Genomic DNA, 14709 nt, shown 5'->3' with positions numbered 1-14709 from the left:
AAGGCCGTAGGAGGCAAACAACCCAGCAGCAGGACCACGCTACCTCTGCCTTTGTGCAAGGAGAGCAGGAGAAAAAAAAAAGAGCACGGCCAGAGCCCTGCAAAATGACCTCCAGCAGCCACAAATGTGCATGCGTCTGCTCAAACGGTCAGAAACAGCACTCCATGACGTGTATGAGGGCCCGACGTCCACAGGTGGGGGTTGTGCTACAGCCCAACACCGTGCAGGACGTTTGGCATTGCCAGAGCAACCAAGATTGCAAATTCCCACTGGCGCCCTGTGCTCTTCACAGATGAAAGCAGGTTCACACTGAAGCACATGTGACAGTCTGGAGACTTCGTGAGAACGTTCTGCTGCTGCAACATCCCCAGCATGACCGGTTTGCGGGTGGCGTCATGGTGTGGGTGGCATTCTGTTTGGGGCTGCCACCCTCCATGTGCTCCAGAGAGCCTGACTGCCATTAGGTACCGAGATGAGATCCTCAGACCCTTGTGAGACCGTATGACTGGTGCGGTTGCCCTGGGTTCCTCCTAATGCAAGACAATGCTAGACTCATATGTGGCTGAAGTGTGTCAGCAGTTCCTGCAAGAGGAAGGCATTGATGCTATGGACTGGGCCCGCCCGTTCCCCAGACCTGAATCCAATTAAGCACATCTGGGACATCATGTCTCGCTCCATCCACCAACGCCACGTTGCACCACAGACTTCCAGGAGTTGCGGATGCTTAGTCCAGTCTGGGAGGAGATCCCTCAGGACCAGACGCATGCCCAGGCGTTGTAGGGAGGTCATACAGGCACGTGGAGCCACACACACTACTGAGCCTCATTTTGACTTGTTTTAAGAACATTAGATCAAGCATAGGAACTGAGAAGTGGTCTGTGGTCACCACCTGCAGAACCACTCCTTTATTGGGGGTGTCTTGCTAATTGCCTATAATTTCCACCTTTTGTCTATTCCATTTGCACAACAGCATGTTAAATTTATTGTCAATCAGTGTTGCTTCCTAAGTGGACAGTTTGATTTCACAGAAGTGTGATTGACTTGGAGTTACATTGTGTTGTTTAAGTGTTCCCTTTATTTTTTTGAGCAGTGTATATTGAACTGCTTCAGCTTTTATTTAGCTGGAATTGTACATTTAACACATCTCCCACTACTGTAATCATACAAATATTTTTAGACAGCGGAAGCAAGCACACCCTGTCTTCAGGAAATGTACCTATTCTAGGTTAGTCAGATGTATCTTACTTTAGAAGTGTTCACTGCATGCTGACTAGCATCTATTTAGTTGCAATGCCCAAATCAACTTAAAGTATCTACAAAACAAGTTTAACGGCAACATAATCCAAAAGAAGGGCTACTAAAACAATCCCTTTTCATTTTTGCGATTCACAAATGATTGATTCCCGTGATTCAATTCACTGAGCTCTTACCGAATCCCAACTACTACAATAGCGAAGCGAATCATTCAATTTGTCTTCTCTTTTTTACAATTAATTACATTTGTATGGCCGTACCTTTCCATGCTCTGTTTTCATGTGAGAGATGTAGTCGTCGCTCTGTGTGAAGCTCTTCTGACATTGCTGGCAGCTCCATTCTGACGGGGTCCCACGATGGCTGCCTGCCTCCATAGAACTAGACTGATTCTCAGGTTTCTCATAGTCCTCATCCCCCTCTTCCTCTCCTTCCTCCTCCTCCTCCTCCTCTTCTTCTTGGTCTCGGCCCCAGTCCTCTCCATCTGAGTTGTCTGTTTTTTCAGAGGGCTTAGATTTGGGGGGGGAGGGGGTGGAGGGGTTGGGGGGGGCTGTGGCAGGGGCGGAGGCATCGGATTGTCCCTCCTGTTTGACTGACAGCCCTCTGTGAGCAGTCTGGACAACAGTATAAGAGGAAGTGAGAGGAATGACCAATCAGACAAGAGAAAAGGGAGAATGGAAGACAACACTGTCAAATGAGCGAATATAAATTACTATTTACCATCAGGGGATTGAACAACTAACATATCACTTTCCTTTACTGCAATCATATGTTTCCCTGTGAGTTAGAATGTAACTAAACAAACCTTTATGTGTTCCATCATGGAACCTTTCTGCGCGTAGAGTTTGGTGCAGTCAGGACACTTGAACACATGCACTTTCTGCTTGGCCAGGTGGGTGTCGAAATGCATGTACAGTAACGGTTTCTGGGTAAAAACTGTATCGCACATCACACACTTGTAGATCATTCTGCAAATACAGAGAAAGAGGGAAATAGTGGSGTGAATGTAGCGTTTTTATCAGGGCTCAAATTTGGACAAAAACTGAGACGTGCTTTAAAAATACACTAAACCAGTGTTTCCCAATCCTGGTCTTGGGGACCCAAAATATGCACATTTTTGTTTTAATACACATGAACACAGTTGAATTAAGTGTGTTAGTGCTAGAGCAMTAGGACAAAAACRTGCACCCCTCTGGGTCCTCAGGACCAGGATTGGAAAACACTGCTCTAAACCTAAAGAGACATAACATGGTTCAGTGACTGTGGGCCACTTACTTGGCCTGTCCCCCGGTGAGGGTGGGGTGCTGGGTGCTGATGTGTCCCTGTGCACTAGGGGCAGACTTGAAGGCCATRGGGCAGCTGGGGCACTTGTGGAACACCTCGCAGTGGGCCGTCTGGATGTGGGACTTGATGGAGTTCAGACCCCCGAAGACCACCTGGCAACTGGAGCACCTGGGGGGATGGATATGAACAAAAACAAAATGTTAAACACACTGGTTTAGTCGTGGTTGTCAATGATGCTAATAGAGTGTCCATTGACAATTGGGTGGCATGTAACTACGGCGAGAATCTTCAACCGCAAAAGTGTCTTTTCACAAAGAATGTTATCTGTGCGTGAGAGGCATATTTGCATTTGAGTATTGTAGTTATCGCTCACTTGTACATCCACCTGACAATGCTGCATCTAAGCAGTAGCTTGTGGAATGTAGACATGCGTCTACATTTGCATATCAGTGCAGATTACTTACACACTGAAAAAGGCTGCTAAGCCGAAACGTCTGTATAAGCYAGTGAAAATACTTTTTGCAACATCCTTCGTGTGCAGACCTATTACATTTGCTGCTGACTTATCAGTGCAGACACTATCTCTTCACCTGTATCCRATGCGGCGGGCGAAGTGCAGACAGGCCTCCTCCAGGTGGGTCTGGAAGCTGGCCTGCCGGGCGATGCCCCCACACTCTGGACAGACGTGGGGTGCCCGGTGCTTATGAATCCTCTGGTGAGCCGACACACTGCACCAGTTAGGCAGCATCATGGGAGGGGAACACAGGGTACAGGTCTGGGCAGGAAGATGAGCGGGAACAGGTTTAACAATTTACATTTAGTACACACAAGAGGCATTAATCATAATTCGTTTTCATAGTAAACATTAGCAGCATCATGGGAGYGGAGCACAGCGTACAGGTTTGGATAGGGAGGAGAGAGGGGGAGAAAAGGTATAAAAGTTGACTACGGCATACAACTATGAATACACTACTACAAAACTTCTACTAATATCAAAACTAGTATTGTGTAATAAGACAGTCATCACCCACATGTCTTGGAAGGGGGAAGGAGAGTTAATAAAAGCATTTTGAGCCATTACAAATGACTTGTTTTCATAGTAAACACTAGTATTATGTAATAGTATTGACTAATACATAAAGTAAAGGAGGCCATTAAACATATTAAAGTGGTTTCCCAAACACAGATTAAGCCTAATTCTGGACTAAAGGGCATGTTCAGTGGAGGTTCTCCATTGAAAGTGTTTCTTAGCCCAGGACAASGCTTAATCGGTGTCTGGGAAACCRCTTTAATATGTTTAATGGCCTGCTTTACCTTAGTTAATACTCATTCAGTCATTATACATGACTAAGCTTGACACTAGTAGTTCGTTACTAGCCTATAAGTAATGCACACCCATACTTCAGGCTCTATATCAAAGCACTCACCGAGTTGGGGGTAGCTCTGATCTGCTGGAAGTGGGCAACCAGCTCGGCCTTGCCAGAGAACTGGGCCTGGCACTCGGGACAYTTGAAGTTGTGGTACTGCAGCACCTCGCCCTTCTTGCAGGGGAGGGGCATCAGTGCCTGGGGGCTCTGGAGCGCGCGGCGGACTGGTCTCGGCTGTGCGGAGGAGGGAGACCGTGTGTCCTTCAGTGGGCTGGAGCTGGAYGATACGGCGGGGACTCCGGACGTGGGGGAGGAGACTGGGGGAGGACAGGAGATTGAAGAAGGGGAGAGCATGCCTTGTCAACAAAGCAAAGCAAGAACACAAAGAAGATGGAGGTGAATTGAACTTACTGACCACATCCTGACAGAAATAAAGCATTGTTTGTGAAGCCACATTGTATGTGTTCTAAATGGCTTTTATTTTTTTKGCACTACTTTTGTCCAGAGCCCTACGAGACGTAGCCACTGTCACTAAAAACTATTCTGAAAGACACGCCTTACCGATGGGTGTGGTGTCCTGCTGGCCAATCATCTGCTCCACGTTGACGGGCCTCATGACGAGGTGAGAGCACTGCATGACCAGCCCGCGTTCCTTATGCTCCCTGGCGTGGAGCAGCAGGCTGCACTTGTTAAAGAAGGCCAGCCGTTTGGCACAGTGGTTGCAGGTCACTTCGATGCGCAGCGAGCGCCTGTCGTAGTGACGGGCCAGGCTGCGCTCYAGGGCGAAGGCGTCGCCACATTCCAGACAGCGGTAGCCTGTGGCAGGCAGCGGAAGCCCCCACTCTGGGGGCGGTGGAGCCGAGAGGTCGGGTTTATAACTGGGCAGCAGGTTCTTGCTGTTGAGGATCTTGTTGAAGGCCTCCACCAGGCTAGACTGACTGCGGGAGATGACGGCACCCGTACTGTTCACAATGGAGGCAGGCTTGTTTGGCTGGTGAGTGCCGGCTAGGACGCTGGCGGTGCCTCCGTTAGCTGTTTTAGCACCGACAGGACGTACGCACAGCCCACCAGTGGCTACTGAGAACTTAGGAGAGGAGACAGAGGGAGCGGCAGGCAGGGCGGCAGATTTAGTGAAGCTAACAGCAGTGGCAGATACCATGGCTTTGTCTGAGGCAGCCATCTTGTTCTGAGCCTTGGTTGCAGCAACTAGCATAGCGCTACTGGCTGMTAGTGTAGACACAGGTAGTGTGTTGAGGCTCTTTACTTTCTGCGGCTGGGAGTCTACCATACGACCAGAGGGAGTGTCAGGCTTCCGGGACCTGTTGGCTGGGACCTTGCGCCCCCCTTGATGAGCTTTGCTGGGGTCCAAACCCTTGGCTCCGGCAGCACCTGCTTTGGGTGCGACCCTGGTAACAGTTCTGGTGATTCCACCAGAGGAGGTTTTGATGGTCTTTATCCGCACTTTGAGGGGCCTGGCAGGAGCCGGAGGCCCTCCTGGAATTGAGGTGCCACCTTCGGTGGTTGGAGGTTTAGACTTGCCATCATCCATCTCCATTTTCTCCTCACCTGTTCTTGCACCCTCTTCCTTTCCAAAATCTGCCTTGCCATCCATAGCCTTCTCTATTCCATTCCCCACCTCCATCTCCTCCTCCTCCTCCTTAGGCTCCTGAAGGTCTGAGGGGGGCGGTGTRGAGGCTACTGCAGGRCTGGAGCACCTCTTGGCAGTTACTGGTGATGTCGATTTGGGTATCTCTGGCTCAGGACTTTCAGGCGAGTCCCGCTCTTCTATAACATGCTCTGGGTGTTTGTCTTCCTGTGGTGRACTCTTGGTGGAGCCTGACTGGGGAGTTGAGGAGGTCACGCTAGTGCCCGAGGGAGTRTCCCCTGGTTTGGGGTGAGCTGCCGATGAGGCCATGGGATGGGTGGAGTCAGAGATGGCAGCAGGGGATCTAAAACGACGTGCCAGTTTAGGAGGGGTGCGGGAAGGGGAGTCAGGGGGTTCCTGGATCAGCAGCGGGGGCCCTAGGTCCGGATCGGAATCATCCTCCTCTGAGTCTCGTGGACTAAATAATGCCGGGCCGGCTTTAGGTGCCCCGTTAAACGGCGGGTGTGAGGAGAGGGCGGATGACGGAGACAGGAGCAGAGGCTTGGAAGGCGGGAAGAAAGGAGAGGACAGTCCAACTGACACTCCTGGGACAAGAGGAGCAGACTCGACAGATGAAGAGGAGGATAACGACGCTTTGCCCTCATCTCCTCCTCCTTGGCCCGTCTCTTGCTGTGTATGCTGCTGCTGCTGGTAGTGCTGCTGCTGTAGAAGCTGCATCTTTCTCGCCTTCCCTACAGGGTCTCCCGACCCCTGCACCATGAGAGGCTTCAGTCTGTTGAATATATTGCCAACCTGCTTGGCAGATTTAGTTGATCCAGCACCGCATCCTCCGCCCTCTGAAGCTGTTTTGGGGGTACACACGGACCACGGCTCCCCATTAGATTGGGCATGAGCCTGGGTTAGGGGCGGGGTCACACCAGAGGCCCCAAACCCATTGTGGTTGAGTGGTTCAGATTCCGCCATGCCTGGGGTACAGGCACCGAGTCGTGGACCCACAGCGACCCCAGCAATGCCGTCCATAGTGTCCTGGTCTGTGTCCCCATCCCCTCCATCGATGGTGTCGGGTCGCACACGGTTCTTTACAATAACGCTGACAATAGGAGTGTCAGCCTGGGGGTCTGGGGGGCTAGGTGGTCTCAGAGACGGCCCTACACCAACCCCACCGTCTGGCTTTCCCAGAGGAGCACCGCCTGGCCCATGTGGGCCCTCAGCCTCATCAGGAGCAGACTGGATGGCCTCTTTAGCGTCAATGTCGGGAATGTCAAACGCTGCCAACAGGTCATCGAAATCTGGGGTCTTCATGTCCCCCATGCCGGGACCTAATCCTGCAAGACAGAGTACACCAAGTGGACAGAAAATGAGTGACATGATGGCACGATAACATCCTGTGTTTCTCATTGTACCTAAATCATGTTTACAAAAGTTGTAATAAAAAGGGATATAATCCTTCATGTACCTGTTCAGTAAATATAACTAGCTACCTAGTTAATACCTAGGCAAGCTAGCTAGTTAGCAGCAGATCCATGTCGATGAACAGAGCAAGATTTATTTGACCCGAGCAGTGGTAGTTAGGACTGTTCCGACACTAAGATTACTAGCCAGCTTCTCAAAGTATTGCATACAGTAAACATTGCGGGTAGGGGGCTATGTTGCCTAGCTAACATGAACACAATACCGTTTCTGAAACAGACAGATCGCGTTGTCTACGATTATGTCAACAACTAGCTAATGCTAGCTAGGTAAAAGCTACAACATAGCTAGCTTACTATAGCTAGCTAAGAAAGAAATGCACTTCTGTTGATCTGTTTAATAGTTTAATTCACTGAGTGAGGACATTCAATGCAGCTTTTGAGATGCCTTACATATGGAATAACCTGCAATGGTTTCACAATGATGAATAATTTAACACCACAAACGTCTTGCAGCTGTGAGTTTATTTTCGGCTTCCCCTTCATCATATTCAGCCAGGCTAGCTGGCCAATGAGCCCAAGCAGCGCGAGGGTTCCTTTAGCGGAGGCCATTGTATCCATTCATAACGGGTTACTGGGGAATAACCATGCACTATTGTCAATAAAATGATCTTATGGGTTGATCATTGTCACTGTGGACAATTGGTGGGACCGGTATTTTCAATCTCAATTGCACATTTTGATTGTTTACCTGGATCTGTGATTCCCGACTAGTCTCTCGCTCCAGACGAAGAGCCCTKACTTCCCGTCACATGATGAAAAGAGGTCCTATCAGATCATTKTATCGATGCAATTCATTTTTTTACTGCCGATGCCACAAAAATAAGTTGTCAAGGGAATGGTGCCACATACGAACACGTGTGATTTTTTACATTTCTAAATGGGACACTAAACTGGTGTCTACAGTTTGTATATAATAACACCAGATATGATAATTATTGCCACAGATCACACATCTCTCAATTCAATATCAATGTAAGGGCTTTATTGGCATGGGAAACATGGTCTCTTATTAAAACGTTCCTATTCTAGCTATTTGGAGTTGAGGGTCATAAAAGAAAACATTCATACAAACAAGCTTCATCCATCTTTTTTATTGCAACAGAAAAAAAGAAAGAAATKAAAGATGGATACTGTTTAGTTTACAAGCTTGGGGACATGTCATTAAATGCCACTTATAATGCCAGTTAGCGAGTAAGTCAGTTAAGACAGGGTAAATCAGTGAGAAACCAGAAATTATGTCTATTACACTGAGATGATATGCAGATAAGAAGATCATATCCAATTGAATGGCAGTAAAGACTGGTGGAATCCCAGTTTGGTCTTACTGTTGTCTGATCTATTTGTGTGTGCTTGTGGGTTTCTTGTGGATATTGTCGACAGTCCGTCATCAGTAAGTCATATCATGCATTAGTGTCCGTCCAACTGTGTTCCTGTATGTAACCTTGCATTAGTCTGTCAGTGTCAACTACCCTATATGTGTCATGTCTTGGTCTGGTTGTCCATGGTTTCATCTGAAATGGCACCCTATTCCTTATAGTGCACTACTTTAGACCAGTGTGCTGTCAAAAGTAGTGCACTATTTAGGGAAAAGGGTGCCATTTCGGWCGCAGTCCCATGGGTGTCATCAATCTGTCTGTCTGTTCCCATTCCTCATTTCTTCTTCTCCTCGTCCTTCTTGCTGTTAGGCTTGGGTGGGCCTGTCTGGGAGGCCAGGGAGCCCATGGCGTTTCGGATGGCCTCATTGTTAGGGTCGACGCCTGGCAAGTTCTCCAGAACGCTCTGGAGGTACTCTGGGTCCTGCATTACATCATAGTCATCGTCCTCCTGAGGAAGAGCCACAAGGCACATTGTTAATGAAGGGCACTGATTGTATATTCTGTTTATTGTTGTCAGAATAATTTCATCAGGTCAAATTCCTGGTACCTGTAAATRTACTTGGCAAATAAAGGTGATTCTGATTGGATGGGAGATAGAGAACATACACAATCAAGAGAGAGCACGTTTCATAAAATGCAGCTGGGAATTTTTTGCAGACCGATACCACACATGAATGTATTGATCATGCGAGTTACCTACCTTGGCAGTCTCAGTGTCCATGGGGGCACCTGTGTCCATAGCCATCACATCTCCATACTCTGATCACAGAGACGGGTTGGTAGGGAGTGGAGGGAGAGTCAAAATCAAATAGAATGTATATCATATGGAAAATCGATATGTATCTGGCAATGGTAAGTGGCCGCATCTGTCCCTTTGTTTTGGTTTGCAGTGCGTCAGTCTGGGTCATTGGTAGGTCCCAAGCTTTGAATCAAAAACGGTAAAAAAAAAGGGACCTACAATCACTTTTTAAAATCACCCACACAGCTAACAAGTGTATGTGTGTCAGTGGGTGCTATTCAGAAAGCATGAGTGTGGATGGTGATTATAACCCACCTTCTCCGGCCAGGGAAATCTGCATGGCGTATGCAATCTGYTCCTCCTCTGTCATATTGCTGCAGTCAGGCAGCACTGTAGCTCCACCAGTCTCAGGCTGAATCACCGACATCTTTAGCAGGGCCTCCTCAGATTCTGAGAGCGAGCGAATTGGTCAATTAAACCATCATACAGTACAAACATCAGTATTCTCTTCTTTTATACCCTACATACTTTAGAAATTAGAATGGTTAGACATATAAAAAAAAAATACAATCAGACAAGGGATACAAAACCTACTCACTAGAAAGACATCTATCCCTACCCTCCATCTCCTTACCGTACACTGTGGTGACATTGGCTGCAGAAGCAACAGCCACCTGGCGAGCCTCCTCCTCCTGCCTCTGTCTCTGCTCCTCCATGGATACACGCAGAGCCTGAGTAGATGGGCACAGTTAGAGGCCAGGGAAACAATAATACAGCTGGTAACTCTGGTTCACTTGACTAAGTCACTCTGGATAAGAACACCAAAATGTTTATTTTTTTTAAAACTATTGCCTTCTTACCAGAGCAAGCTCGGGGTCAGCGCTGGGGTCCACGCCAAAGTCAAAGTCGCTAGCGCCTAGGCCCATCATGGAGCCTCCCTCTCCAGCCAGGATAGGGGAAGAGAGCAAGGCGTCAGCCAGGCTGGGCCCTGGGGGTACAGTCACCAGGCGGGAGCCCATCCCCTCCTTCCCGTTCAGAGTGTTGATGAAGGCGGTCAGCTTCTCTGTGTTGAACTCCTGGAGGAAGAGAGAGACAACAGAGAATATGGGAAAAGGGGAGGGAGAGCATGAGCCATTCAGGAGTTAATACTTGCCCTCAGATCAGCCTCAATTCGTTGGGGCATGGACAATACAAGATGTCGAAAGTGTTCCTCAGGGATGCTGACCCACGTTGACGCCAATGCATCCCACAGTTGTGTCAAGTTGGCTGGATGTCCTCTGAGTGGTGGACCATTCTTGAAACACACAGGAAACGGTTGAGCGTGAAAAACCCAGCAGTGTTGCAGTTCTTGGCACAAACCGGTGAACCTGGCACCTACTACCATACCACGTTCAAAAGGAACATAAATATTTTGTCTTGCCCTTCATCTACACTGATTGAAGTGGATTTAACAAGTGACATCAGTCTGTCATGGAAAGAGCATGTTCTTAATGTTTTGTATACTCCGGTAATAAATACACATACATGACCCAAAGTATGTGGAACCCTGCTCGTCTAACATCTCATTCTAAAATCATGGACATTAATATGGAATTGGTTCCCCGTTTGCTGCTATAACATCCTCCACTCTTCTAGAAGGCTTTCCACTAGATGTTGGATGCTGCGGTGACTACATTCAGCAACAACAGTATAAAAGTGAGGTCGGGCACTGATGTTGGGCGATTAGGCCTGGCTCACAGTTGACGTTCCAATTCACCCCAAAGGTGTTTGATGAGGTTGAGGTCAGGGCTCTGTGCTGGCCAGTCAAGTTGTTCCACACCGATCTAGACAAACCATTTCTGTATGGACCTCACTTCGTGCACGGGGGAATTGTCATGCTGAAACAGGAAAGGGCCTACCCCAAACTGTTCCCACGAAGTTGGAAGCACAGAATAGTCTAGAACAGGTATTCCCAGGGGTACACGCAATGCCGTCGGGGGCACGCCAAATAAAAAGGTGATTTTTCCCCCCCCTCACATTTTCAAACAGTACATTTATATTTTCCAACGGGGCTATACATTTGGGTGAGGTTTCTCTCTCGCCTGAGCAGCCTCGTTTCACTTCCGCCAAAAAGTTTTACCATCCAGTGTTCAGCGAAATAACAACACAATGTCAAATACAGGTATCCTAGTCACATAATTAACATTCAATCACATTAACCGTTACTCTCTCGCAGAAAACCTTTACTCTTGCGCAGACATTTAGAAACATGACAATTTGAAAAATAAGCCACGGGAGTTTGAGCAAGAATAAAGACCACTTTCAAGTAGTAAGACATGTATAAAAGCAACATATACAATTAATAAGAAGGAGMTAGAAGTGTCTTATATAGTGAGCTACAGAGTGGCTAGGACAGGCAAGCCCCATACTATTGTGGAGGACTTTATTCTTCCTGCTRACGCAGATATGGCTGGGAAAACTATACAGACAATGCCTTCATCAAACAACACTGTTTCACGACACATCAGTGACATGGCAGGAGATGTTTTGAAACAATTACTGCTTCGCATACAAGCCAGTGAATTATATGTGTTACAGCTGAATGAGTCAACAGACGTGGCGGGCCTGGCACAGCTCCTGGTATATGTCCGTTACGTTTATGGGGGGGTCAATTAAGGATCCTCTTCTGCAAACCACTGGAAAGCAGGACAACATGAGAGAATATTTTTAAATACTGGATACCTTTGTGACATCAAATGGACTTTGGCGGTCAAGATGTGTTGGTATCTGTACTGATGGCGCAAAAACCATGACAGGGAGACACACTGGAGTGGTAATACGCGTGCAAGCAGTTGCTCCCGACGCCACTTGGGTACACTGCAGTATCCACCGAGAGGCTCTTGCTGCCAAGGGAATTCCTGATAGCTTGAAAGACGTTTTGGACACTACAGTGAAAATGGTTAACTTGTGTGCGTCTGCTCGGCCATGGAAACCCATTTCACGAAGCTCCCGGCGAACAGTMCTTGTGCTGACGTTGCCTCCAGAGGCAGTTTGGAACTCGGTAGTTGCAACCGAGGACATATTATTTTTTGGCCTAGCACTTCACGGCTGAGCAGTTGTTACTCCTAGACGTTTCCATTTTACAATAAAACGGACTTCCAGTTGACTGGGACAGCTCTAGCAGGGCAGAAATTTGACAAACTGACTTGTTGGAAAGGTGGCATCATATGACGGTGCCACATGGAAACTCAATGAGCTCATCAGTAAGGCCATTTTATACACCTGTCAGCAATAGGTGTGGCTAAAATAGCTGAATCCACTAATTTGAAGAGGTGTCCACATAYATACAAAAGTATTGCAGCACAAATAAATGCTTCACAGAGTTCAAGGTAACAGACATCTCAAGATCAACTGTTCAGCGGAGACTGCGTGAAATCCAGTATTCATGGTCGAATTGCTGCAAAGAAACCACTACTAGAGGACACCAATAAGAAGAGACTTGCTTGGGCCAAGAAACACAAGCAATGGAGATTAGACCGGTGGAAATCTGTCCTTTTCTCTGATGAGTCCAAATGTTACATTTTTGGTTCCAACCGCCTTTATGAGAGGCAGAGTAGGTGAACAGATGATCGCTGCATGTGTCGTTCCCACCATGAATCATGGAGGTGTGATGGTGCTATGTTGGTGACACTGTCAGTGATTTATTTAGAATTCAAGGCACACAGCATTCTGCAGTGATACGCCATCCCATCTAGTTTGCGCTTAGTGGGACTATCATTTGTTTTTCAACAGGACAATGACCCAAAACACACCTCYAGGCTGTGTAAKGGCTATTTGACCAAGAAGGAGAGTGATGGAGTGCTGCATCAGATGATCTGGCCTCCACAATCACCTGACTCAATCCAATTGAGATGGTGAACGGATKAATTGKACMGCAGAGTGAAGGAAAAGCAGCCAACAAGTGCTCAGCATATGTGGGAACTCCTTCAAGACTGTTAGCAAAGCATTCCTCAAGAATCTAAAATATTTGTTTAACACTTTTTTKGGTTACGACATGATTCCATATGTGTTATTTCATTGTTTGTCTTCACTATTATTTTACAATGTAGAAAATAGTAAAAACAAAATAAAAAACCTTGAATGAGTAAGTGTCCAAACTTTTGACTGGTACTGTATATATGTAGTGCATTCAGAAAGTATTCAAACCCTTTGACATTTTCCACATTTTGTTACGTTGAAGTCTTATTCTAAAATGTATTAAATAGTTATTTCCCCAACTCAATCTAAACACAATAACCCATAGCGACAAAGCAAAAATAGGTTTGTAGAATCTTTTAGCCATTTTTTTTTTTTTTCAAGTTAATGAAATATCACATTTAAGTAAGTTTTCAGACCTTTTACTCAGTACTTTGTTGAAGCACCTTTGGCAGCGATTACAGCCTTGCGTCGTCTTGGGTATGACGCTACAAGCTTGGCACCCCTGTATTTGGGGAGTTTCTCCCATTCTTCTCTGAAGATCCTCTCAAGCTCTGCCAGGTTGAATGGGGAGAGTCGCTGCAGAGGTCTCTCCATAGATGTTTCGACAGGGTTGAAGTCCGGGCTCTGGCTGGGCCACTCAAGGACATTCAAGAGACTTGTCCCGGAGCCACTCCTGCATTGTTTTGGCTGTGTGCTTAGGGTCGTTGTCCTGTTGGAAGGTGAACCTTCACCCCAGTCTGAGGTCCTGAGTGCTATGGAGCAGATTTTCATCAAGGATCTCTCTGTACTTTCCTCCATTCATCTTTGCCTCGATCCTGACTAGTCTCCCAGTCCCTGCCACGCTTCACCGTAGGGATGGTGACAGGTTTCATCCAGACATGATGCTTGGCATTCAGGCCAAAGAGTTYAATCGTAGTTTCATCAGACCAGATCATTTTGATTCTCATAGTCTTGGYAATAAAGACGGCTGTCATGTGCCTTTTATTGAGGAGTGGCTTCCGTTTGGCCACCCTACCATAGAGGGCTGAATGGTGATTTGCTGCAGAGATGGTTGTCCTTCTGGAAGGTTCTCTCATCTCCACAGATGAACTCTGGAGCTCTGTCAGAGTGACCATTGGGTTCCTGGTCACCTCCCTTACCAAGACCCTTCTCCCCCGATTGCTCAGTTTGGCACGGCGGCCAGCTCTACAGCTCTCTAGGAAGAGTCTTGGTGGTTCCAAACTTCTTCCATTTAAGATTGATGGAAGCCACTGTGTTCTTGGGGACTTTCAATGCTGCAGACATTTTCTGGTACCCTTCCCCAGATCTGTGCCTCGACATAATCCTGTCTCGGAGCTCTACGGACAATTCCTTCGCTCTCACATGCACTGTTAACTGTGGGACCTTTGCTTTTCCAAATCATGTCCAATCAAGTTGTAGAAACATCTCAAGGATGATCAATGGAAACAGGATGCACCGGACCTCATTTTCGAGTCTCATAGCAAAGGGTCCAAATAGTTATTTTTAATACATTTCCAAAAATGTCAAAAGCATGTTTTGCCTTGTCATTATGGAGTATTGTGTGTAGATTGATGGGGGAAAAAGTTTATTTAATCAACTTTAGAATAAGGCCGTAAAGTAACAAAATGCGGAAAAAGTAAAGGGGTCTGAATACACT

At 47.1% G+C, this 14709-nt stretch overlaps 2 protein-coding genes across 5 annotated transcripts in view; both read right to left on the bottom strand.

Moving 5' to 3' along the window:
- The window catches only part of znf687b (zinc finger protein 687b), a 14636-nt gene extending 6878 nt beyond the window's left edge, over positions 1-7758 (bottom strand). Inside the window, exons 1-8 of one of the 3 annotated variants that reach the window (XM_070436321.1) lie at positions 7669-7715; positions 6965-7551; positions 4464-6833; positions 3963-4258; positions 3126-3310; positions 2527-2703; positions 2057-2219; positions 1515-1865 (exon numbers count right to left, since the gene is read on the bottom strand). In XM_070436321.1, the coding sequence (XP_070292422.1) occupies positions 1515-1865; positions 2057-2219; positions 2527-2703; positions 3126-3310; positions 3963-4258; positions 4464-6819 (3528 nt within the window). In that variant the 5' untranslated portion in view covers positions 6820-6833; positions 6965-7551; positions 7669-7715. Of the gene's footprint in view, positions 1-1514; positions 1866-2056; positions 2220-2526; positions 2704-3125; positions 3311-3962; positions 4259-4463; positions 6834-6964; positions 7552-7668 lie in introns of all 3 variants that reach the window. The other 2 variants (XM_023975938.2, XM_023975940.2) reach the window with 2 other exon arrangements.
- A 189-nt stretch (positions 7759-7947) lies between these two features.
- Positions 7948-14709, bottom strand: part of LOC111955624 (26S proteasome non-ATPase regulatory subunit 4-like) — a 9813-nt gene continuing 3051 nt past the window's right edge. For both annotated transcript variants that reach the window (XM_023975843.2, XM_023975842.2), the window contains exons 6-10: positions 9956-10171; positions 9730-9826; positions 9411-9545; positions 9057-9115; positions 7948-8804 (exon numbers count right to left, since the gene is read on the bottom strand). In XM_023975843.2, the coding sequence (XP_023831611.1) occupies positions 8631-8804; positions 9057-9115; positions 9411-9545; positions 9730-9826; positions 9956-10171 (681 nt within the window). In that variant the 3' untranslated portion in view covers positions 7948-8630. The remainder of the gene's footprint in view (positions 8805-9056; positions 9116-9410; positions 9546-9729; positions 9827-9955; positions 10172-14709) is intronic.

The sequence above is a fragment of the Salvelinus sp. IW2-2015 genome, linkage group LG31, assembly GCF_002910315.2.
Source record: "Salvelinus sp. IW2-2015 linkage group LG31, ASM291031v2, whole genome shotgun sequence".
NCBI lineage: Eukaryota > Metazoa > Chordata > Actinopteri > Salmoniformes > Salmonidae > Salvelinus > Salvelinus sp. IW2-2015.
This window is presented reverse-complemented; position numbering and strand designations above follow the sequence as displayed.